Raw genomic sequence first — 23112 nt, 5'->3', positions numbered from 1 at the left:
AGCAACCAGGAAGAATGAATTAACACACTTGGATGAACTGTCCCCCCCCCCTTTCTCCCTTCAGTTTTAACTGAAAATCCCACTTTCCACACATCATCACTTACCCACAAACACTGCTGTAAATAGACCACACAATGACATTTAGAAAATGTGTGCAAAAGTCCCCATCATAAAAAAATTATTCAAGCCAAAGAAGTGGGATGCATTGATTTCCCTGAAATGTCAGGAGAGTGTTACAATAAAATGCCTCACCCTATAAAATTTCAGCGGACACATCCTTCAACCTGCACTTATGCCCGCAAAAAAACCCACACATCAGCAAGTGCATTGAGTGAGCCACATAAAGGACTCTTTCTTATTAATAACACACCAGATACACTTTACTTTACTGAAAATTAGGTTGGTCAGTCGTTAGTTATTCGAGTTGTATTTAACATTTACCATAGTAGCACTATGTAATGATTTAGCGGCGCATGGGCCAACTCGTCCAACCATTTAACTTGTTGATTACCACGGGACTGATAGAAAGGCTTGTGTTCGTAGTATATTATAACTGAATAAACTCAACAATCGGAGTCTACATATCATGGAATTTGACGTTCTGTACATCACGTAGTTAGTTTCTCAGCCAATTCCATGTATATACCTGGCCACTAAATACTGGGCAACTTGTTACCATATTCTACCCACTCACTAAAAGCACACAGATCTGGAAAGTCAACTTGTTTCTGTTGCGTTTGCACTGTTTTGTGGTTAATGCACTCTGCTGTACTCACGTACGTCTTCATGTATTACAAACGTAAAAGGGTCTATTGTTCGCATTAAAAGGCCCAGAAATCTCTTTTCAATGATCATCCGTCTGTGAGTGATTGGATCCTAAAATCTTCTCCCAAAGTTGAAGCTCTTTTAGTTATTTCACAGAAGAGACTTTTGTCCATGTGCATTTATCCACACTGTTCTGATCAGGCTGAAGTGGGCTGCGCTCTGGTGAGAAAAAGGGGATGCCATATACTTTTGATCACCAATCAGTATTTTTTATAACATTTCAATTAAAATATGATGGCAGGTTTTTTTGTTGACTACTGTTAATCAAATCCCACGACACCCACAGTCCTGATGAAACAGATTAGCATTTTTGAGGGTTAAACACTTATTAACAATATCAAAGGGTGTGTTGTTCCCCCAAGCTTTATCTTTGATTGTTGCTCATTTAGTCATAATTCTTTAATGTTACGAAACACATATTTACTTTAAGCATGGCTGAGGTTCAGTGGATTTTGTATTGCAATAAAAAGTAACAATGAATCTTTTTCTCAGTACTTGGCAAAGGCCGCGGCATACTGTATGCTGGCTGGCACAACAATTCGATAGTTCCAAGAAAATGCAGCTGACATGGAAGGTTTCGATCTAAAAAATGCATGACATTCTTATGTTTTGTTGTCCTTTGTGATATTTCTTTCCTGCCATATTTGCCTTTGAGGACGCCACCAGTGGAATGAATCTGGTTTGGCACGTTTGTGCGCTGCCGGTTTTCCTCGGCGTTGCAGTGATCACAGGGAATGTCGGACTGAGTGAGTTTGATTGTGTTCTGTGCCAGTGCCAATGTTTATTCTCTATACCATTTAATACATTCAAGTGCTTCAGTGAAATGACATGCGATTGAAGCATTTCATTTGGGGGAAACACTCGACCAGTGTTCAGATGGAGTGAATTAGAACATGAAATGCCACGACCACCACTCTACCGCCACACTCTGACTTGTCTGGCCACTGTGGTCTGTAAAAAATGGATTAGCTTTATTTGTAAGTCAATTTCCTCCAAATGAGAGACATGAAATGAAATGCACCACCACCGCCAGGCATACATCTTAAAAAATAATAATAATTGGATCGCCTGAATTACAGAATTATCTTTAGATGAGGCATTAATTTCCACAGCAGACAGTTTCTAATCAATTGTAATCAGGTCTTCTGCTGCTTTTTGGAAAGTATTGGCTCAAAGACATGTCAGACCACGGAGCACTAAAATATTGAACTTGGCTGTTAATCCATTATCAACATGTGCTGGAAATGTGACAAGCTGCAATCTGATTAGATACAATTGAAGACTGGTATGAGTACACACTACGCCAATATGAAAACTGTCAGTGATCAGAATATGTGTAAGGACATTTCTCTACCAAAAGCTCTCACATGCCTCTCCAATTTTACTGCCATTTGATTAACGATCACAATTTGAAGTTCCATTCATTTGAACGGCCATTTTCAAATCGTCTCCATTTAACGCAAGAAAGGTGGACCCATCCTCGTAAGCATCCACGGAAGAGGTTTGTTTTATTTCCTTTTGTGGGACCCCATGCGTCCATAAATCATATTTAAACGGCTCACTGTGTGAGCAATTTGTCTTCTTACTCGTCCAACACCTGACTGACTAGCATCAAAAAGTAATTACGACACAATATAGTTTGAAAAGGTTCATTTCAAAAAGCTGCTGGACTTCTAACCCAAAACACTCGGTCAACGCCATTGGTCGTTTCTAGGCAACGGTCACTCAAAACAAGCCAGTAGTGAGCGTGGTATATCTCATGGTTGTTTCCCTGGCAACCCATGTAAGCATGCACCATACTCCGCTGTGAGATGGCGTGACAGTGTCGCTCTCTTATGTGTCCCCAGGCACAGAGGAGTACGCGCCTCTTATTGTCTCCAATATCTCCAGAGACACTTATACCGTCTGTCAAGGGCATCCTTTAAACAACTGTCCTTTTTATTCTCCACCCACTTCCTTCACAACAGAACGCCATCAATCTAGCCATTTACTTCAACTTTATTTTCCACTACATTAGTTTCTAGGACACAGAGCAGCACAGGGAGAGAACAAAAATAAATGGGTGGGGTGGGGGGAATACAGATGGTGTGGATAAAAAAAACTAAAAGAAAGTTTGGCTCCTTGGAGAGATAAAATGTCATTTCACAGTCAACTTGCTTTGATATATTATTTCACAACAATGCAGTGTGGGCTGGGATGAGCCCTGCTTGGCACCTGTACAGAGCAGTGAGAACATTAGCAATGGCTCTGCAGAGACGTCGGTGGTGTGTGTGTGTGTGTAAAATTATCAAAAGAAAATTAAGTAATGTGAATGAGGCGACAGGAGGGTCCAGTCCAGTGGATCAGAACGAGGACAGTCGACGAATAGAAAAAGAATTAGTAGAAATATTTCATTTTACCCAACAGTATTTTTTTCTTTTAGAGTTGTGTAAAATGAAATATTTCTACTCATTGATTTCATGCCTTTAGTGTATTGAGCTTCAGTGGGAATAAGCAGGTGTATATAAACCCTATTTAAACCCTCCACGTTGAAAGAAGAAAGAAAGACACACTCCAACTCTCTCGCATTCATCAACACGTTTGCAGTGAGACTGTTCAGCCAAATGAAAGAATCTAAACGTCATTTATTCCAGTAGCTGCACTCCCTCGTTGCTCCTGTTTCACCATTACACACACACTGTTATCCAAGAACATGGTAAAGCATTGATAGATTCCTCGTGCTCCATTAGCTACACTCTCTCGGCCTGAGAGGCACTTACACAATATCAAACAGCTTCAACCAGAAACCCAATGAGGCAAGCAGCCTAACTTATGCATTACATTCAGACGACGGGATGAGCGACGTCATCTGAGAAATGTTCTAATTTCAATTAAAGAATAATGTCAGCTGACGTCCATTCAGTGGTGTCTCTGAAGCAGTTTTAACAATATGCCAAATGTTATATCAATAAGTTTGGCAGTTAGCGTATACTGACGATATCAAGTGCCAGAGAACCGCACAGATTTGTATTTAAGGGTTCATCCTCGTCTCTTTCTCACAGTTTGCTGCTCTTCTGGAATTGGGACACCAGCCCCAGCACCTGCTCCGACGCCGTGATGACCTTGTTCTGCAGGTAAAGCGTGCTGTTTTTAGACGTCTCGTTCAGGAAGTACCGATAGTTCACCATGACGCCGCATGAGTTTTCCACGCCCCTGGGGCTGGTGTCGGCGTTCCAGTTGAGCCGCCACATGGTGGCGCCGTTTTGCAGGTGGAAGTTGGCCACCGGGTTGAGAGCGTAGCCTCGCCTCTTCTCCCCGTAGAGGTACCAGGCGCACAGGCGCATCAGGACGGGCTCCAGGACGCACGTCAGGCGCTCAGAGCGCATCCACTCACTCGTGGCGATCAGCTTGCGGAGGGCCTCAATGGCGGTAGACCCCGGGGCCGAGCCAGTGGCCTGCTCCACCTCCTTCCACTCCTGCTCAGAGAGGAGGTCAGAGCCCCGGCCTTCCTTCTTGTACTGGCTGAGCAGACCTTGGAGCCAAGAGGAGAAACCCGGAATCGGAGACAGGCTGGAGAACTGGGCCATGTGAGGGAACTCGCTCTGGAAGACATGAGGAGAAAGAGGGGGGGGGGGGAGGACAGGTAGAGTTAACCCTCAAACGTATACTTCAAGGCGTGTACTCGGAAACATTGTGAGAGTATTCCCAGAGAGCTCCTAACTTTGCCCAAAATCCTGGTGAATTAGGAAACTTCTCAGAGCAAGGAAGGGACAGAAGCGTTGACCTTGGAGAGGAGTGGTTGACCGCGTTGCATTCTTTTAAAAAGGTGTGATTGGTTAATCACACAAAAACCTATGTAATAAGAAAAATGCACTCTTTGTGATGAAGCTCATAGCAAGTACAGTGAAATCGATGGGCCTGATCATAGGATTTAGTCTCTAGTCAGACATGGTGTAAACGTGAATACTTGTTTTACCTAATCAACATCTCCGTTGAATAAGCTGTGAGCCATACTTTAAAAGTAGTACATTTTGAAAGCACAGACCTACTTGTGCATGGACCTATTCACTTGATATGTATTTTATTCACCATGCTCATAATTTTAGTACTTCACAAGGACCAACTCTTTGTACTAGGAAGCGTTATGAACTATTACACTAGGCCCCCGAGCTGGAGGTATACAAGGGCGCCTTCTTTTCCCCCACTATACAGGATAGCATCAGGTAATATGTTTTACAGTTTGGCCTCAATTTGTGACTTAATGATGAAAATGTTTAATTATGTCTCAGTAACAAGATGGCGCAGCATACGTGTGTCGGCACACTGCAGAGCAGCACTTTCTTGGATGGAAGCAGAACTGAAGCAGGAATATGACTGCTTCAGTTCTGAAGATTGTGTGTGTACGTATATACACATACATATATATACACACACACACACGTATATATATATATATATATATATATATATATATATATATATATATATATATATATATATATATATATATATATATATATATATATATATTATTCTGAAACATTCAGGAGCGTGTAGCCCAATCTGTGTTAAATATGGAACGGGTCTCTTAAGAGCTAATATAAGGTATGCAGTATTGTTTGACAACACATTCATACATTTAAGACCCCTATTTTGAAACACAAAGTCGCAGAATCATTTGCATGCAAGCGGAGACGCTTCAACACAGAAAATTGCCTCAACTTGCTTTAAAAAGCTGTGAAAGGGATGAGAAGACACGGGAGAGGCAGCAGAGATTTGATCTTCACTAGAACGCAAAGGCACACACTTTGCAACGGTGGAAATAAGATGAGATGAACACTCCGCCTCAGTATCAGAACACAAAACAACATTTATTTTTGTTTGCGCTCAGTCTGCAGCCTTCAGTTCCTCAGACAGGGACGGCATTACAAATCAACTCCATTGCTTCACGACCATGCCTTGCTGATGGAGATGGATGATCCCCTCTCTCACTCCCTCCCTCCTTCTTATTCTATCTCCTCAATCCCTTGCACTCTCACCTTTAATACCTGTCCTCTTCCCTCACTCGCGTCTCCACTGTGTCTAGACCACACAACACCCGGCCATACATCTCATGAGTCCCCCCCCCCCCCTTTCTCTGTCCATCGTGGCGTCTGGGTTGATAAGTAACTCAGCGATGTGGCAGGCAGACAAGTGAAAGTCACTGCAGATAAAAGTGGCAGACAACATTGTTTTCTTTTCATCATCCTTGATTTGGCCCTAACTTCACTTCAGGATCCAGCTTTCTCACTTTCGACGCTCCGCCGACTCTCCCTTTGCGTTTCTTCTTACTCTACTGTATCGTGATCATGCCCTCTTCACTCCAACTTCTACTTTTAAGTACTGGTTGCTCCCAAGGGACTGAGGATGAGGAGGATGGAAAAGAGGAGAGTGGAAATAAGGTGAAAAGGGAACAGGAAGGAAAGGATATAGAGAAAAAAAGGAGGAGCAGGGCCAGACGTGTGCTCGAGGGGCCAATCTACCAAGACAAGCAAGACCTCTTCCCTTCACCTTAAATCACGGCTGTGACCTTTTCTTTTCCACCCTATCATCTATCCATCATCATAGTGGTCCCTCTGTGGCTGTGCCTCTCTTCTCTTCACCTTTACATTAAGCCCCGTCAGAAAGCCAAGCCCTCTGCAGAATACAAGTTTGTGTTGTGGTTTCGGGTAGCGTCGGGGCGAGAGCCTTGTACTTACACTGTTGGGGTCAGGTGTTGGACTCCCGCTAGGGTCATGAAATAATGACTTGCACTGATGGAGTGCTTTGAATAAAACCATCCGGAAAAAAGGAAAGGAAGACGCATTGAAAAGTACAAGTTCCAAACAGTATTATATACTGCGTTAAAAAGCCAAAATCCAATAGCGACAGCTTACAACCAGAATCGGCCTTTTTGGAATCCGTTGTACAACATTAACAAATTATTATGCTATAGAAATGTATTCATTTCTTTTTTTATCTGGCTCGGTACCAAGAAAAAGCTAGATAGTGAAATAGCCAGCTAAAACAAAATTCACTGTGATTTCTAGCTGTAAATACAAAATATCAACTTTGATGAACCGCCAGCTTGGTTTTTCATTTTATTATTATTATTATTAGAAAGCTCTACATTCTATACTAATGGAGTAAAACCTTAGCTAAAGCAATATAACCTACTTTCCACTCTGACACAAATAGCCCCTCATACTAAAGCCGAAAATGCAACATCTGCTGAGCTAACCGCATGTTGCCATTAATAAAAATGACAATGAGAGACAAGCTTGCACCAATCAAAACAGCTCAGTTGTTGGAATAACTAAGGTGGGAGCAGCTTAAAGCATTGAAACCTTGTTTTATTTTTTATGAGGATACACTGTAAAGAGCGATTTCCCATCTGTTGGAGTGGCTCCTGATGTTCCTTTCAATCATCCAATCGTTTAACAAGAGCTTGCTGGAGTGGCCCGACGTGAAGGGCTCTTCTGCGCTTATTAACAGGGATGGATGAGATGTCATTACTGCCTGTCTAGTGTATAAAGCCCTGTCTGTGTATACGCAATCATGTGTGTAAAAGCAAGTGCTAGAATAAGCAGGATATTTATGATTCAGCACTGGGACTCAAATACAAACTTTTGAAAAGCAATCAAACAAAAGAGAAATCTTGCCTGGCACGGCTGCATTTCACACTGGAATACAGCTGTGCCAGCTGGGCCGCACCTGAAGGCCACCGTAAAGCCTTTTAATTGAATTCAGCGTGCCAGTCATACAGATGAAGCATCCTGTGGAGGAGACTAACAACACTCTTTGCTCCTACACCATAGGGGAGGAGCTGAGGATCTCTGCAGGAGTTAACAGCTGTATCCATGCACTGTAAATGATAAGGTGGGATGTAGCTTTAACAGGAAAGGGTGGTGTTAAAGCTTCACTGATAAGTGTATTGTATTTAGATAACCAATGTTTACACAACCCCGCCTTCTGTGTGATCTTATGTTTTACCAAAGCCAAGTCTTCGTCGGAATTCAAATAGAATGGATTATATTACAGTATTTTACAATGGCTTTAATTTCAGTGTTTTTTTTTTTTGTAAAGCTACAAAACACAAAATATACATATGAAAACAAACTGAAACTATCAATATCAAATGAGGTGATATACAATACAGGAACTTTATTAGAACATCGCAGCATTATTATGTTCATCCCTGAATGGTAATCATTGTTGCATTTTGAAATAAAATGGTAATTTCCACAAAGATGACAAAATGTGCAGTTCATGCCGAGGCCGGGGTTTGAAACGGTGAAGTATTAATCAATTGTGAAAACTGCTATTTGTATAATCAAATGCTGCAACATCCAATCCTCGTTCCACAGCCACAGTTCTGTTCGATGACCACTGTACTACACTACATCCCACGCCCCACACGCACTCACCTGTAGTCCTCGGACCACCCTCTTGATGAGGTAGTTGCCCAGCTCCACCCCCTGAAGGCCAGCCTGGGTGGAGGAGATGGAGTAGAAGATGGCTGCATTTATCTTATTCACATCCTCCTCGGAGTCAAGAGTGGCAAACTCGCGGACGATACTCTGTGAGAAAAAAGACATTTCCGTTGAGTCACTCGCAAATTGTGCATCACTCATCCAGATACAAGCCCATTCTCAGTGTGGCTGCATAGCTGCAACCATCGGAGTCTCCTGCAGCCATGCCAGAGCTGCTGGAGCCAAACTTGCGGTACTTCACACCATGGAATATTCTCAAACTGCAGTGTTGTCAAAACCACCTTTTCCTCACTGTAAATAACAAGTAAAGGAAGCCATCGCTGTAGAGGCTGCTCCCAGAGGGGTTGTGCAGTTTAAAAGGTCTCTGTATTGTTTTTCACACAGCAAAAATCCATTTGTCAGCTGAGAAGAGGAACAATGTAGTAAATCCCAGACATTTAACTATCCCCCAAGGTGTGGTAAAATGAGACAAACCATTACAACAGCCTGCAGCTATTGATTCTAACCTGAATGTTGTCAGAGATGTCTTCAGTGAGGGCCACATAAAGTACAACCAGGGGTTCTCCCGGCATGGCGGCGTGGGTGAAGGCATAACAGCGGCGATGCGGCCCGACTCTGCGCTTCAGGTCCGTCCAGTTCCTTATAGGGTGCACTGCCTCATACCTGGGCAGAGGGCTGACAGTTAGTCTTTCAGGTTTCAATTAACCGTTCACTAAGCCCTCCTTAGCTACTGTTGCTACACCTGTCAGGCTCTCCGTTTTGTATAGTAGATGTGCAGTTTAGAAGTGATAGCGGGGCACATTTAATGCGCAAAATTATTTGTACATTTTAAAAACACTGGATCCTTGATTTCAGACGGAGATAGGCAAAAGCTGGGTTTTTTTCAGATTGTTTTGCTCACGGAAAAACGATTGCTGACAGATTTTGAGAGTTGGTTTTAATGCCACCTCTGGAGGACTTTGTAATGTTTCCAGCTGAAGCAGACGGTGTAGAGCTAGTATGATAAGAGTTTTTTTTATTTTTATGATGGAATTTTTTTTCTAGAAAAACCCTGTTTGGATTGATCTACAAAAATACGCTATCCCTGCAGCACTCCACCTACGTCTGTTACGGTATGATTGGACAATTGCTGTTTAAGGGAGGGGTTTAGCAAATGGTCCATTTTCTTTGCTGTGCTGTATGATTTCAATGTATGAAAAGAGGCTGCGAAAGGAGGGAAAGACAGACAGAAGGAGAGAGCATGAATGGCCTTACTGGCTGATCCTCTGCAGGATCTCGCAGGGGGACTGCCAGGTGATTCTCTCCAGTCGGAGCAGACCTACAGAGAACCACTCAGACAGCAAGCTCTTCAGCGTGCCGTTCAGGTCCTGGGAGAGCAAAACAGTTTAACATCCACACCCAGCAGATAATTGAAAAAACACCACATTATTTAATAAACGCTGAATGCATTTGTATTTGGTAATAGGGACTATATATTGTAAATACATAAAACCGTTGTATGCAGATGAATCCTTTGTGATGAATTTGGAACATTGAGAACTTTGCTTTTGCGGATTTTCTTTTGTCATTCTTCACTATCTTATGAAGGGAATAAGTTTGTTGAAATTACAACTTTTATAGGACCATTGAAAGAGGTGGAGAAACACAATCCGAACAGCCTCATAGGCCTCTTTTATTGAGAGAACTTACAAGCGCCATCATTTTGACTGGCTTCCAAGTTGCTCAAGTTTGTCCGTCAGCAATAAACAATTCCAGACTGCTATCTTACACACGGCCCCCGAGGTGTTTGTATGCTGTGTTCACATTATGAGTAGTGATTTGTTTGAGCTCGCAATGGGTGTAGAGGAGGCACTTCAATAAACAACTTGCCATTTCAAGACAGGCCTGTCCTCCCACAAAAGGTCAGACTTCATTTAAAGCAAATCTCTTGCAAACACACAAACAAGCGGACGTGGTGCACACACACACACGCACACACACACACACACACACACACACACACACACAATGTCTTCACTTTGGGCTTACTTTAAAGCCAGCTTGCCAGTCATAATAATTGCTAATACAAGCAAGCTGAAGTACAGTTATGGTGTAAAAGCCACTGGCTGAAATCCTCCATAAAAACCCAAACTAACAAAATTAGAAAGTCTTCTCCTCATATTTGCATTTGTCCCTGCATTATTCATCTCGATGGGTCAGAGGTCTCAGGCTGGAACATTCTGTTGAGTGAGGAGCAAATCAAAAGTTTGAAAGTTGAGCAAGACTCATAACTACTTGTGTGAAGGTGTGTATAGCTACATGTGTGTGTATGTGTGTTCCTCTAACCTCACAAACTGACAGAGGTGAAATAATCTATAAAATGGCCGGTAATCCCAGCCCAGCATTTGTGTGGAAAACGCAGCAGATAAACAACCCATGAGAGTGCAGCCGCTGCCTTGGGTATAGCCAATTCTCTCCCACACAAAAGGAAGGCCAGACAGATGTGTATTCCATTGACCTAGCAGAAGATGAAGTCTTTTGAAATGGAAGGGTCTAGATGGAAGCCTGAGGTAGGGAGAGACACAGAAAAAAGGGAAAATACAAAAATCCTGCACTCCATTAGAAAGAAAATAAAGCAAATCTTTTTGACACTGGAGCAGTATAAATGCAGTGGGTGGTGTTGTGAGCTGATACAGCCTCTGTTACCTTGAGCTGCAGTTATATATACAGAGCGATGGAAACTGCCGTGCCTGGAAGGAACAGTCTGTCTATCCTATAGGCCAAACGACCACCGACTGACAAAGTGTTTACTGGTCAAACTCAGAGTGTGCCAATACTTTTACTCCAGTAGGCTGCATGCCACTTGTCAGCATGGCAGTCCGTCTGTGGGGGGAAAAATAGCCTCACTTATACTCTGTGAAATCCTAAGGAGCAAACTAAACCAATGTCTCAGACTTGTCTTTACATCTTTTATCCACTCAGTTTGGACAGATAAACATCGAGAAATCAATTATCCAACCAGAAGAGATTAATCTGGAGTAAATGTCAACGCTCTTGGAAGAACCAACGTATCTGCAACCTTGACAAAACTTTCAAACTTCCTTTCGTTAGTAATCTTTGGAAATTGTATAATTTGTAGGTCTCTCTATGCTACTTTGATTATCTGAACCATTGTGGACTGCAAGTTGTGCTCTCCTCTGGTATGCACTTACTATCAATACATGTAGTAAAAGCTTCATATTTATCATGACCTTTTCCCTTTTTTAGCTCAATCAATTGTGGCCACAACAAGAAAGGATTGCTGTGCACCCCCAAGACCAAGGTGGCCGGCACTCAGTATGAGTACACTGTAGGTAGCATAGACCTTTTTAAGATACAAAAGGTCTCAATAGGCCTTGGTTATTGAGAATAAATGCATGTGAACCACATCTCAACAGGAATAAAATAGGTATTGAGCTGCAGAGAAGAGGCCAGACGTCCTGTGGCGATGGTGCGGTCTTTGAAAATCATATCAAGCTCTATTCCAAAGCCAAAGAAAACCTAAACATTGATCGCAACGTTGATAGAAAGCCATTTTCACTCAATCCTCAATCAGTATCCAAAGACGGCACATGTCATGGTGATCAGTAAGCTTGCTCTAAATGGTCCCTGAATGATGTCAAGCAGGGCAGTTTTAGTTTGACCAGTACAGCTTTTCTATGGCGCACACATCAGTTTTGTGATCTTGATTATTGCATCCCAGCATAACAACTTTACAAATCAGCAGTCTGCATTTCATCTAATATGTTTCAGAAAAGTGGACACAACATGTATGGCAGAAGCAGTATTTGGATTAAGCCACTAAATTCCCAATTGTGTTTTCAAAATACAAAACCAAAGTATCTTTCTAGATGGTGAGTTTTCATTCTTAGTAGAGCTACATCTATACACACACATTACAGGAACTACTGCTTTTACGGTGTTTTAAAAATAATTTTTTTTACAAAAGAGCTGATCATGGCCTTCGACACAACAATGACAATTCCCCAGCCTGCAAGCTACTTGTAGATATATAGATACAGCTTCATTCAGCGTCACCTCAGTATGTTCCCAACTTACAGGGACAAGGCATACAGCCAACATCAATAACAGAATTGTGTAACCTTGCAAACTGAAAAAAAATAATTGATAAAAAGATAATCCGGTTTCATCTTGTAGGCAACTAAATATGTGAGTAGTAGTATTCCAAGGTTCACATGAAAACCTCTACACTCAAGTGCTGAACTGAATTATAAAATTGTCTGAACATGAATAATGAGACTCAAAAGGGTAAGTTGCCAAAGATTGGATATTAAGGGAACAAAGAGCATGGGGGCCATGTATGTGTGGTGTAATGAAATATGTTTATTCATGTGTATTAAAACAAAACAAAATAATAATATATATATATATATATATATATATATATATACACACACACATATACACAGTGTACGTATATTTGCTTAAATTAAATTATTTAGCATATTAATTAGATGCTTGATTTATATTCAGCATACAGAAGCTCTTGTCTCTTCATGTATAGAAATATTAGTATAGGGTCTATTTTAACACCAGAGCAATCGAGTAGGTAGATCGGTCCAACAAAGTGGAGAAAAACCCACGAAGGAAGCCCTGAAGTTGAGCTTGACAAAAAGCTTGGTATTATCTATTTGTAAAGACACCCTAAGCAATGAGGAAACAAATCAAATTTAGTTCCTCCAGTTGATTAGGACGGTAACCCGGGACAAAGGTCGTTGCCACAAGCTGAGGAAATGTGAGCCATGTGATCGGAGCAGTTGTGTCTCAGTGAGTCGTGTAAGCAGCTATACTCAGCCCACTGCTATTGCTGTTAAAAAATAGCACATACAATGCATCTAAATATCTGAACATTACGGTTCAGCTGTTCAGGCCTGAGACGTCAAAATGTCTAAACGCGAACATCACTTCTTGGCTCATGCGAGCACCCGTAGATTATGTAAACAAGTGAATTACCCTTATGTGCGGGGTCTCGCTAGCTTTGGATGATATTATTTCAAGCACGTCGGCTCGCAGGTCCACCAGGAACTTCACGCCCCCCTCGACCCTGCTTATATGGTTAAGCAACTGTTTGTAACGGGGAGTCAAGCCGTATCGCAGCCGGTCTTCAACTTGCAGAATAGTCGCCAAGTCTCGTAGCTGAGTGTCCAACAGCCTCAAAGCGAGCTCCGAGACGCCCTTGTGGTCTACTCCGAAGTCTTGCGACAGCTTCGTCAGGAAGCCGAGTTTGTCTTCCTTGTCGAGACTTCCGTAGAAGTGCATGAACTCCAAGCTGTTTGATTCGGGGGGAGGCGGGTATTTGTCTCTCGTTTCGTATGTGGGTAACGGTGCAACGACCCTCGCCAGTATCTCCTCCATGCCTGTGACACCGCCACGAGTTGGGGTCGAGTACCAACGGCAACCTTTGACGTCCGAGGCCTTCTGCGCTGCTTTGAGGACGGCCCGGTTTCGCCAGCACCACACGCTGCTTCGAAAAGCCCAGTTAGCAGATCGAAATATCATGCTCAGCTGTCTGTGCGGGACCCGCGACCGCCCGTGACCAGTGAACACGCAGAAGGGAACCGTTTCCGGGTTTCTTAAAGAGACAGTACAGCTGTCATCGCTACAGACCAGAAGGTTCCTCACAGGCAGTTTGAACATATAGGTAAAAGCTCCCTCGTGTGAAGGAGGTGAAATGTACATACTCAGAATGAAGGGAATCGACTACATATCTGAGAATGAATTTGTAACAAATTGCATATATCTCTCTCTCTCTCTCTCTCTCTCTCTCTCTCTCTCTCTCTCTCTCTCTCTCTCTATATATATATATATATATATATATATATATATATATATATATATATATATATATAGCAATTACCCCAATATGGCAGTCAACTTAATCTCCTTTATTAGAAGAAGGAAAAAAAAACACAGTTGGACTCTTTCACATTCTTTATAGCCAATACAGTTTGTGACAAGACTTTTATCCATGTAACACATAAAATATAAAGATCAACGATAACATGTTGGTCAGTTTTCCATATTATGTGTCATTAGCAACTTAATGTGTTTTTATTTTTACTCATACTGATAACAGAGTTGATGGTTAAAGTATGGATACAACTTCTTTGTTTACTAGGAAAATATATTCAGAAATCCGTTTATTTATGTTTATTTTGATGTGTTTTATTCCAAGATCAGTAACCTCCGAATTATACAACAAATAACAATGTATTCACCATAATATTAAAATCGAAATGTCTGAAGACAGCCTATGTGCAATACTTTACATCCAAACCAATGACCGTTAATCGTTATAAAGTACCAATAAGGAGGGAATCGAGAGAGGATTGTTGTTGTTTTTTATTTCATTTTATTATAGCTATAGCTGAGAAATGAGAGTCTGCTTGAATGAAGGATAATAATATAAACATTTAACTTATTGGAAAGAAAGGTCTGTTCTTAGATCAGGCACATTTAGCTTGTCAAGAATGTCTTCTGACTTCACAATTAACCATCATGTTCTTATCGTCATACTGAGACCCCATATCATATAGTTCCCTCACTTTTTTGGCTCAAGATTTGCTCCCCATCATCTAAAGCCACTGTGAAATTATTCTTTCTGGAGCTGAGAGATAGGGTTCTATTGGCCTGTGAATATACAATATAGAAGTATACTGCACTGACAACCTTCTTCAGTCCGCCTTAGGGGACCTATCATACCATTATTGCTTCTGTCTACAGCACTTTCCCACTGATTCAACACCTCGTCTACTGGAAGCCATCATCCAAGGTGAAATCTGGTTTGTTGTTTGATAATGTTTGATATGCCTCCCTAGAGGCCGATATACCAATACGTAGGGTATATTATGGGCCTCTTAATGATGTCATCCTTTCCACTCTGACAAGAATGCAAATATGACAAACGAATAAAATGTGTCAGAGATAATAACAATTATTAAAAGTTTCAGAATAAAATATGTCAGAATTGTTTGTCAAACGCCGAGAGTGTTACCACCGATGTCCCCTTTCCAGAATGTTTGAGCAACAGTCAAGTCAAGCCTATGACCTGCTGTGTTCCTCCTCTCTGTCTGGGATGAAGTGGGGCTGACAAAGCACGGGCTATAGAAAGACAACGAAATATGTATGTAATATGAAGATGTGCTACCATAATGTAAACCAAATAACTGGAGTCAATAGGTTTGAAGGAGGTTAATCAGGAAATACAATGTCTTACTCCATTATTTAAAAGCTATTTAATATTTTCCAAGACTGTTTTGATCACACGCACACACATTTAAACAATAAAAGGCCACTGTACATAGCAAGTCAAAACAAACGATGATACAAGTTTGGCCTTATCTAACTAAGTTATATTTATTAATTAAAGTGTATTAAACTGACTGTGTATGCTTTTAAAACTTGACTACGGTTGGCAGGTCACAGAATACGGTGTAACACCACCTCGGGTCCGCCCACCTCTCAACTACCGGAACTTCTTCAACCAATCGGAATACAGCTGTAGTTGACGCGCGCTCAGCTCAACCCAGGAGGTCAACGGCGGAAAAAAATCAGGCGAGTTTCCGCTGTGTCCATCAAGTGGATTGAACCGCCAAAAAAGTTTGTACTTTTACTCAATATAGTTTAGTATTTGTCGACATTACAAGTGGTGCGCGGGTCCTGTATATTGCAAGGTTAGTTGTTAGCTAGCTATGTGACGTTCCGCAAAAACGTGGAATAGAAAATGTGTTTTAGCTAATTGGCTAACTTGGGGAAAAGCCAACTCTTTCCAGGGCGGTTATGATTTTTACAATGTCATTTTTTTGTATCTTTTTTGCGTTGACTATCATTAACTGTGCCGTACAGCGGTAACGCTACACGTGAGAGATGGCAAGAGAGAAGGACGCAAAAGGAGGAGGGGAGGCCAAGCACAAAGCGGTGAAGATGAAAAGGCTGAGTGACAATGAAAGAGCTGGTAACCGGGGAGATGCGTTTAAGAACAGGTGAGGTGCGCGTGCGTGAGAAAGAAAGTAAAGGTGGTTATAAAAAAATATTTCCTGAAAGCCACAGTTTAGCCAGCACTTAAATATCAGGCCATCAAAAGCCATTTTCGAAAATTATAGTTACCCCTGTCACAGTTGGCGAGTTAAAGCAGCACAACCAACATCTGTTCAGCATCAGGCCACACATACACAAGCTGTGTTTTGCATGGCTCTTGTGAGAAGCTTAAAGCCTTTTGCGTTGTTGATATGCGTTTAAAATATAAATTTAGATTAACATTGCATTCCTGCGATGGTGATAAATCATGTAAGAGTGAGATGTGGTGTGTGTGTGTGTGTGTGTGTGTGTGTGTGTGTGTGTGTGTGTGTGTGTGTGTGTGTGTGTGTGTGTGTGTGTGTGTGTGTGTGTGTGTGTGTGTGTGTGTGTGTGTGTGTGCGTGTGCGTGTGCGTGTGTGTGTGTGTTTTGCGCTACTGAAGAACAGAAACATACAAGAGTTGTCGTGCAGGCCAGTGGCATTGAGTGTGTGCATTACATTCACGGAGTAGAGTGGGTACTCCATCTTCATATGAATATATTAATTTTTCCTTTATCTGATGCATTCATTACCATGCACATGTGAGCAGACAAATGAATGTGGAGTGATCTGTCATTGGCTTGTGTAATTGATGGGAGCAGCGAGATGAATAGACACCTGAAAGCGCTGCTGGCAGCAGAGCAGGCAGCTTTCTGTTGCAGCCAGCCTCATGTTATTTCATGGCACACTGACTGAATTACTGATTAAGTTTCAACTGATCCTCATCAGCTACAAGACTCACGGAGCACATTTTCCTGAGCATGAAAGGGCCTCTTTCTTTAAATGTCGTAACTGCCATAGGCTGATGTTTAAAATTCTGAATGAAATTAATATAGCTGGGGAATAATTGCTGCTCAATTCCATATTACATGTGGACATGAAGGTTGGAAAGGTCAAACTTTGAAACATGTTCATAAATATAAGAGCAATCCTCTTGTGACACTGCTTGTCTGATTGTTTGCATTTTATAATGTTGTCCTACTAAAAGGATACTAATCAGATACAGACATGAATCTAACATCGAGCTGATATGCTCTCACCTTAACGCTACAGTTGGTAACTTTAATGAAAATAACCTTTTGCCGAATTTTCTAAAACTGACACTATATCTTAACAGTAGTATATGAGACGGATAATCGCTGATTCAACAGAAAAACAAGTCTGTGCTGATCCAATATGAATCAAAATTCTGTTAATGTAGGATAGCAGTAAAAATGATCAAATTTGGTTGGTAGGCAATATGAACTTAAAACATAATTTCACCAATCTCTATTGGGAATTAAGGGAAAATATCTACTGCGCGTGTGTGTCTTTGTCAGTCACGGTGAAGACAGTATTGCAAAATCCACATGATGACTGAACGTGACACCGGTAATGGTGATGAAACCGTTAAACCACCCACCACTAGTGCTGCTTATTTCTAATTTTACAGCTAGTAGCAGTACACTAAAATATGTGTCTGAAAACATATGAGGCAAGAAAAAAGGCTATGCAATCACATAATATAATATTGATTAATATTGGATCAACGCTGCCTAGTTTGACAGTGTGCTCGGAGTGTACGAGCCTCACGAGCAATGATTGACACTTTGCTGGATAGTTCTTGGCTCTGATTGGCTGTTTTTCATCAGGCCCCGGTGGAAACTTGTAAATACCATTAGGAGCAGTAAGAGAGGAGGTGGAGAAACCTGTTTTTCTCCCCCAGATTATTTGTTTCATGCACGACTTTCAAGATATAGTGACAGTTGGAGCAAATATGACAAAATTAGTTTTTTATTAAAGTGCAGCTCAAACTATTGACTATGTAAGCAGCGTCCGCCCTAATTCTGCAATATTTCTCCTAATTGCTCATGTCATACAAATACTGAATCAGTAACAAGCTTTTTTCTCTAATTTTCATCCTGATGAACAGTGCAAAGGCAGCTAATGCTACAGAGAAAACTGAAAATGGAAAGTCTCTTAACAAGGTAAATCACTAATTTACTACTCTTCTCTCAATACTGCACAGAGCTAGATGTGGCTAAAATCTGCACATATGTATAGGCTGAGGCCGATTTTGAAACATTTCAATGGAAATTCAGTATCATCTTGACCAGGGGAAGGTTCGTGATGGACATGTGAGTCTGTCCATAACTCGTGTCCTGTCTGGAATTAGCACCAGGGTGACGATTCCAGCCCCAGTTACCCACTGACCCCGGAGCAGACTGTCGCAGCTGCAGTATGTGCAACAGCTTGTCCTACTAAGTTACTACCTCTGTGCTGTTGGAGTCCGACATCATTGTCAGGGAATATTTACAAGCACCACAACACTATATGCAACACTCATCCATGGAAGTTATTATCTTAATTATGCCTGCTTGTAACCAAGAGCCTCAGATAAAGGGCTTTGCATGACATGTTAACATGTTTCAAGATGGAAAACATGATATGCAACAGATGTGCATACATGTACTCACCAGAAGCCAGAAGATACAACATGACCTGCTTTTGATTGTATGAATGTTTAAAGACTTTGTGCATACTTATTTTTATGTAAGCATGAACAGAGTTACTGTGCGTAGTGTCATAGGCCTTCTGTGTGTGCAGTGCGTTACATATATGCTGTGTTGAACTCCTCCCCTCAGGTCAAGGCACCTAAGACAGAAACACTGGAGTCAGCCAGCAGTCCAAGGTAGGTATGAAGTCATAATACAAGTTGACTGTACCTAGGCTGTGATAATAAACTGATAAGTGGAGTTGGAGTGACTTCCAGTTTTGCTGAACAAGCTTAAATCTGAATCTCTCCTCCATGCCCCTTTTTCCTATGGCAACCAGAAGGATACAATTAACAGGGAGTAACATGAAATCTGTTAAATTTATAAGCCATATGACAACGTTATTAATATATTACTATGTTTGTTTATTAACTGGACTAATAGAGCAACTAGTGTCTGCAATTTAGTGCAATGCAACATGAAGGGGATGAAATATGGAAGTTATGCAAACAGCTCACGTTGTTAATATGTTTACAAGAAAGTGCATGTGTTTTTTTGGGGGGGGCAGATGAGACACAGCAGAGTAAGTCACAAAGAAAACTAAAACTGCGCCTATATGGCAACATTTTAGATTTGAAGCTGGTGAGCTTAAAAAAAAGTGTAATGCTCGGTGCAGCTGCTGAGTCAAGTGTGACACCGTGTGGGATCTTTTTGGGTATAACGGTCTGGTCCGGTGTTACTATCTTACTGTTCTAAAAATGTTTACACAGGCCCAAACTTATTGAAAAGTTACCATGGAGCCAGAAAACTTATTACCTGAGGTGATGGAAATGAATCCTTGTGTTTGGATGTTGAAGGGCCCTGGACAGAAACCATCACATTTTTTTAATTTTACAAGAAAATTTACTTTAATCTGCATGGAAGACAAATATTGGAGGCTTGTCAGGAAAGTAATAAATGAGAATGCATGGTTTGAGTAGTTGGACACTCAGCAGGGATTTGCTGGGATGGCAGACTTTGGCCAAAGACCTGCTGTGTCAAATCTGTCTCACAGTAGGGTTTCTACAGAGTTATTAATGGATTGTTTCCGAGAGGTTGAATTAACCCGACCCAATATGACAAGAGACTTTCCAAAGGAGACTATTTTGATAAATTCTGGCTTTTAATAATTCCCTTCAGGTTTTTTTTTTTCATCCCAACAGAAAGGCTCAGGTGGCAACTGCAAGTTGAGAGGGTTTCATGCAGGGAGGAAATTTAAGGGCTCACAGCAGAGTTGGGGAAGAAACACAAGGCTATTAGAACCACAGACCGTAAATGTCAATGGACGCAGTGACCCACACTCCTTTTGTATAGCTTTTTATGGATTTTGCTCAGTGGTGCATGATACCAAAAAAACATGACCATTTCTACTTGCACACTGTTTTTCCTTTTCTCCACATTAAGCAGTTGAACTGAAGAGCTTGGCAACAGCACACACTTAAGTTTGCAAAGTAAACAAAATAGAGAACTAGGTCTTTACAATACTTAGTTTGACGCCTCGATCGTAACTTTTGATTGCTGCACAGTCGTTTTAATTTGTTTTTACATGTCTTTATCAAGCAGCTGGCTGGTGAGTCATGGGAGCTTTTTTTTGGATCTGGAGGAGTGATTTAAGTGTGTGTGAGAGTCAGTCAGTCAGTGGGGGCATCTTGATTTCAGCAGCACTTAAATGTTTTTTACTATTTTAAATGACAATATTTAACCTTTTACATTTTAATTGTGCAAAAATGTTGACAGTTTACTGAGTATTATTTCTTGCCAAATCGACTAGTGTGTAAGTTTAAATATCAGGTAAATTAGGCACCAGGAACATCCTTACTCCAAGGAGAACAAGGACATAGTTGGACTACATTGGAATAATCCCATATGTGTAATTTGTAGTGTATATAAATAAAGCTCTGGCTCTCAAGTAGCTAACCTACTGCGGTGGTTAAGAGCGTTGACTGTCGGCATGAATGGGATTGTGACACCTGCAGGCAGGCAGTTGGGCTTCTGTATTGACATGTAATTCAACATCGTTACTCTACTTTAGCTGGCGCATGTTCTGTAAACAAAAAGGCAGTGCCCTTGAAAGATTTGTTAATCGTTTGTCAGCATGATGTCTTGATGGAGGATGTCATTGTGCCATTGGGAACAATCACTCTTAGCATGAGTGGACCTTTTGGTGTGCAGGTTCTGCTGTGGACAGTTGCTGGAACAACATGTTACTGTATACAAAAAATATTCTGTTCAGTTTGTATGACAATTGAACTTGACTGGCTGGATAAATACATAGGTAAACAAAATGTAAGTAATGGTATGTTTGATTTAGAGAAATATAGTCAATAAGGGTCAGTGATGGTATTGTTCAGTTTTCTGCGTACCTTGAATATGTACAGTGACCATAATTCTTCTTATTCCTTACTCCTGCACTTTCCCTACTGTAATACTGTATTGACTCTGTCTTTTCTTTTTAATCTTTTTTTCAGAAATGAAAATTAAATCTGATTTTTATCTTACATTTTATCTGTTGACGTCCAAAGATAGATTTCCTCTCGAGGTAGAACAAAGGTCCCGTCTCATCTTTGTTCTGAACCCAAACACGTACAGTGTTTGCTGCAAAAACCAGAGACCAGGGAGAAGCCTCATTACTCTAGCTCAGAAGACATCAGGGGTCATGCCGTAGTACAGAGAGAGTGCATTAGGCTCATACAGTACATACAGGGTAGTTGCTACTATAAGCATCTTGTAATTGGGCTTCAGTAAGCCAGTTTGACAATTACAGGCTTTACATTATTTACATTTCCCCCTTAACTCATTATGTGTTGAAAAGAGAACACTGTCATTTATTAGCAGTGGGGACTTGTTTTCTTAATCTGAGAATTTCCCTATCCAGTATTTCCTTACTCTGCAGGGAAACCCAAGCTAGCAGTTGTATAATTATATCTTTGAATTTCTAATTGCTGCAATTTTGTCATTATCATTACTGTTTCAAAAATGTTGCTTGATTACCATAATTATGTGTGATTTCTTGTGGTCATTGTGCGCTTGAGGATTATAATTTTTTTTGGACCTCTCTGTTTCGCATGGCAGGGTAATTTTGCCCTCATTCTGTAGCAAGGAGTGAAGCCGACAGCAGTAAAGAAAAAAAAGACAGATTTTCGAAGACAAAATAGAATAAGAAAGGTATTTTCTCAAGCCCAACAATATTAAAGAAAAGAGGATGGAAATGAAAAACTCACTCTTGTGAATTTTGGTTGAAGAGTGGTGAATGTTGCTTTGCTCTAAGCCTAACACAAAGCTGCAGTCCACTATGTGTGTGTCGACATAGAAAATAATTGTACCTTCAAAAGACTACAAAGCAGACTTCTGATTGGGGAAAAAAGCAACCTCTAACAATGTAAAGATGAAAAGTTCACTCAACTTTATAATGACAATGACAATCCCCAGATCTTTTTGTGGTCTAGAGAGTCGCTGAAACAGGAGCCAGAGGATGATGACTTTGCTGCAAAGGAAAAAGGATTGAAAAGGAAAAGAATTAAGGATGAGTCCATGGAAGGTCCTTCACATTCTGCCGCTTCACCTACGACGTAAGTCAGCACTTTTACCCGTGGATTGGCCAGAAAGGAGAGCATATTTTACATGTAGGTTTTTTCATAATATAAGAGTACGGTTTACAAAGTGTTTTGGCTCCTGTAAATCATGTTAATATTTGTGTATGAAAAATGTGGTCGTTTCTGCAAATTCTTTCCCCATATTGTGTTTGCTATAACTATTCGCTGCATGTCCTCTGGGCACCTGCAGCTCAAAGAAGAAAAATAAGCAACATGGGCAGGAAGAAGAAAATGACAGAGAAGCTCGGAAAAGGAAATCAAAGAAAAGAACAGAAAAGGTAGACCTTTGTCTTCCATTACTCCTACTATATAATATACGTTAGCTGGAAATGTGGTTTATGATGGGAGTGTTGGAATTGACATCTCAAGTGTTTTTCTCGTGACAGACGGTAAAGAAAGAGGAAGGAGAGCATCCAGTCTCAAAAAAAACAAAGAAGACAAAAGTGGATATTGAGGAGGCAAGACAGTTGAAGATCAAAAAGAAGGAGGAGGAGGAGCAGAGTCGCTGGAGATGGTTTGGAAATGCTGCGGGACACACAATCACACAAACTACACGCGGGAAACCGGAGAGCAGCAATCTTCCCTTTCTCAAATGTAT

The 23112-nt window shown here is 41.1% G+C and overlaps 2 protein-coding genes across 2 annotated transcripts in view; one reads left to right on the top strand and one right to left on the bottom strand.

Moving 5' to 3' along the window:
- Positions 1-2804: 2804 nt before the first annotated feature.
- Positions 2805-13931, bottom strand: mlycd (malonyl-CoA decarboxylase). The gene is made up of 5 exons (XM_034535966.1): positions 13308-13931; positions 9570-9682; positions 8822-8978; positions 8250-8402; positions 2805-4406 (listed from the first exon to the last, which is right to left on the bottom strand). The coding sequence occupies exons 1-5, from the start codon at positions 13851-13853 to the stop codon at positions 3861-3863; spliced, it is 1515 nt and encodes a 504-aa protein (XP_034391857.1). The 5' UTR covers positions 13854-13931; the 3' UTR covers positions 2805-3860.
- Positions 13833-23112, top strand: part of zgc:173742 (DNA topoisomerase I, mitochondrial) — a 28477-nt gene continuing 19197 nt past the window's right edge. The window contains exons 1-10 of the mRNA XM_034535970.1: positions 13833-13995; positions 15078-15126; positions 15369-15477; positions 15773-15953; positions 16200-16336; positions 18321-18375; positions 19033-19079; positions 22368-22490; positions 22705-22792; positions 22901-23028. Of these exons, the coding sequence (XP_034391861.1) occupies positions 16221-16336; positions 18321-18375; positions 19033-19079; positions 22368-22490; positions 22705-22792; positions 22901-23028 (557 nt within the window). The 5' untranslated portion in view covers positions 13833-13995; positions 15078-15126; positions 15369-15477; positions 15773-15953; positions 16200-16220. The remainder of the gene's footprint in view (positions 13996-15077; positions 15127-15368; positions 15478-15772; positions 15954-16199; positions 16337-18320; positions 18376-19032; positions 19080-22367; positions 22491-22704; positions 22793-22900; positions 23029-23112) is intronic.

The sequence above is a fragment of the Cyclopterus lumpus genome, chromosome 6 (genome assembly GCF_009769545.1).
Source record: "Cyclopterus lumpus isolate fCycLum1 chromosome 6, fCycLum1.pri, whole genome shotgun sequence".
Taxonomy (NCBI): domain Eukaryota; kingdom Metazoa; phylum Chordata; class Actinopteri; order Perciformes; family Cyclopteridae; genus Cyclopterus; species Cyclopterus lumpus.
Note: the sequence above shows the minus strand (reverse complement) of the source record. Positions and strands in the feature narration are given on the sequence as shown.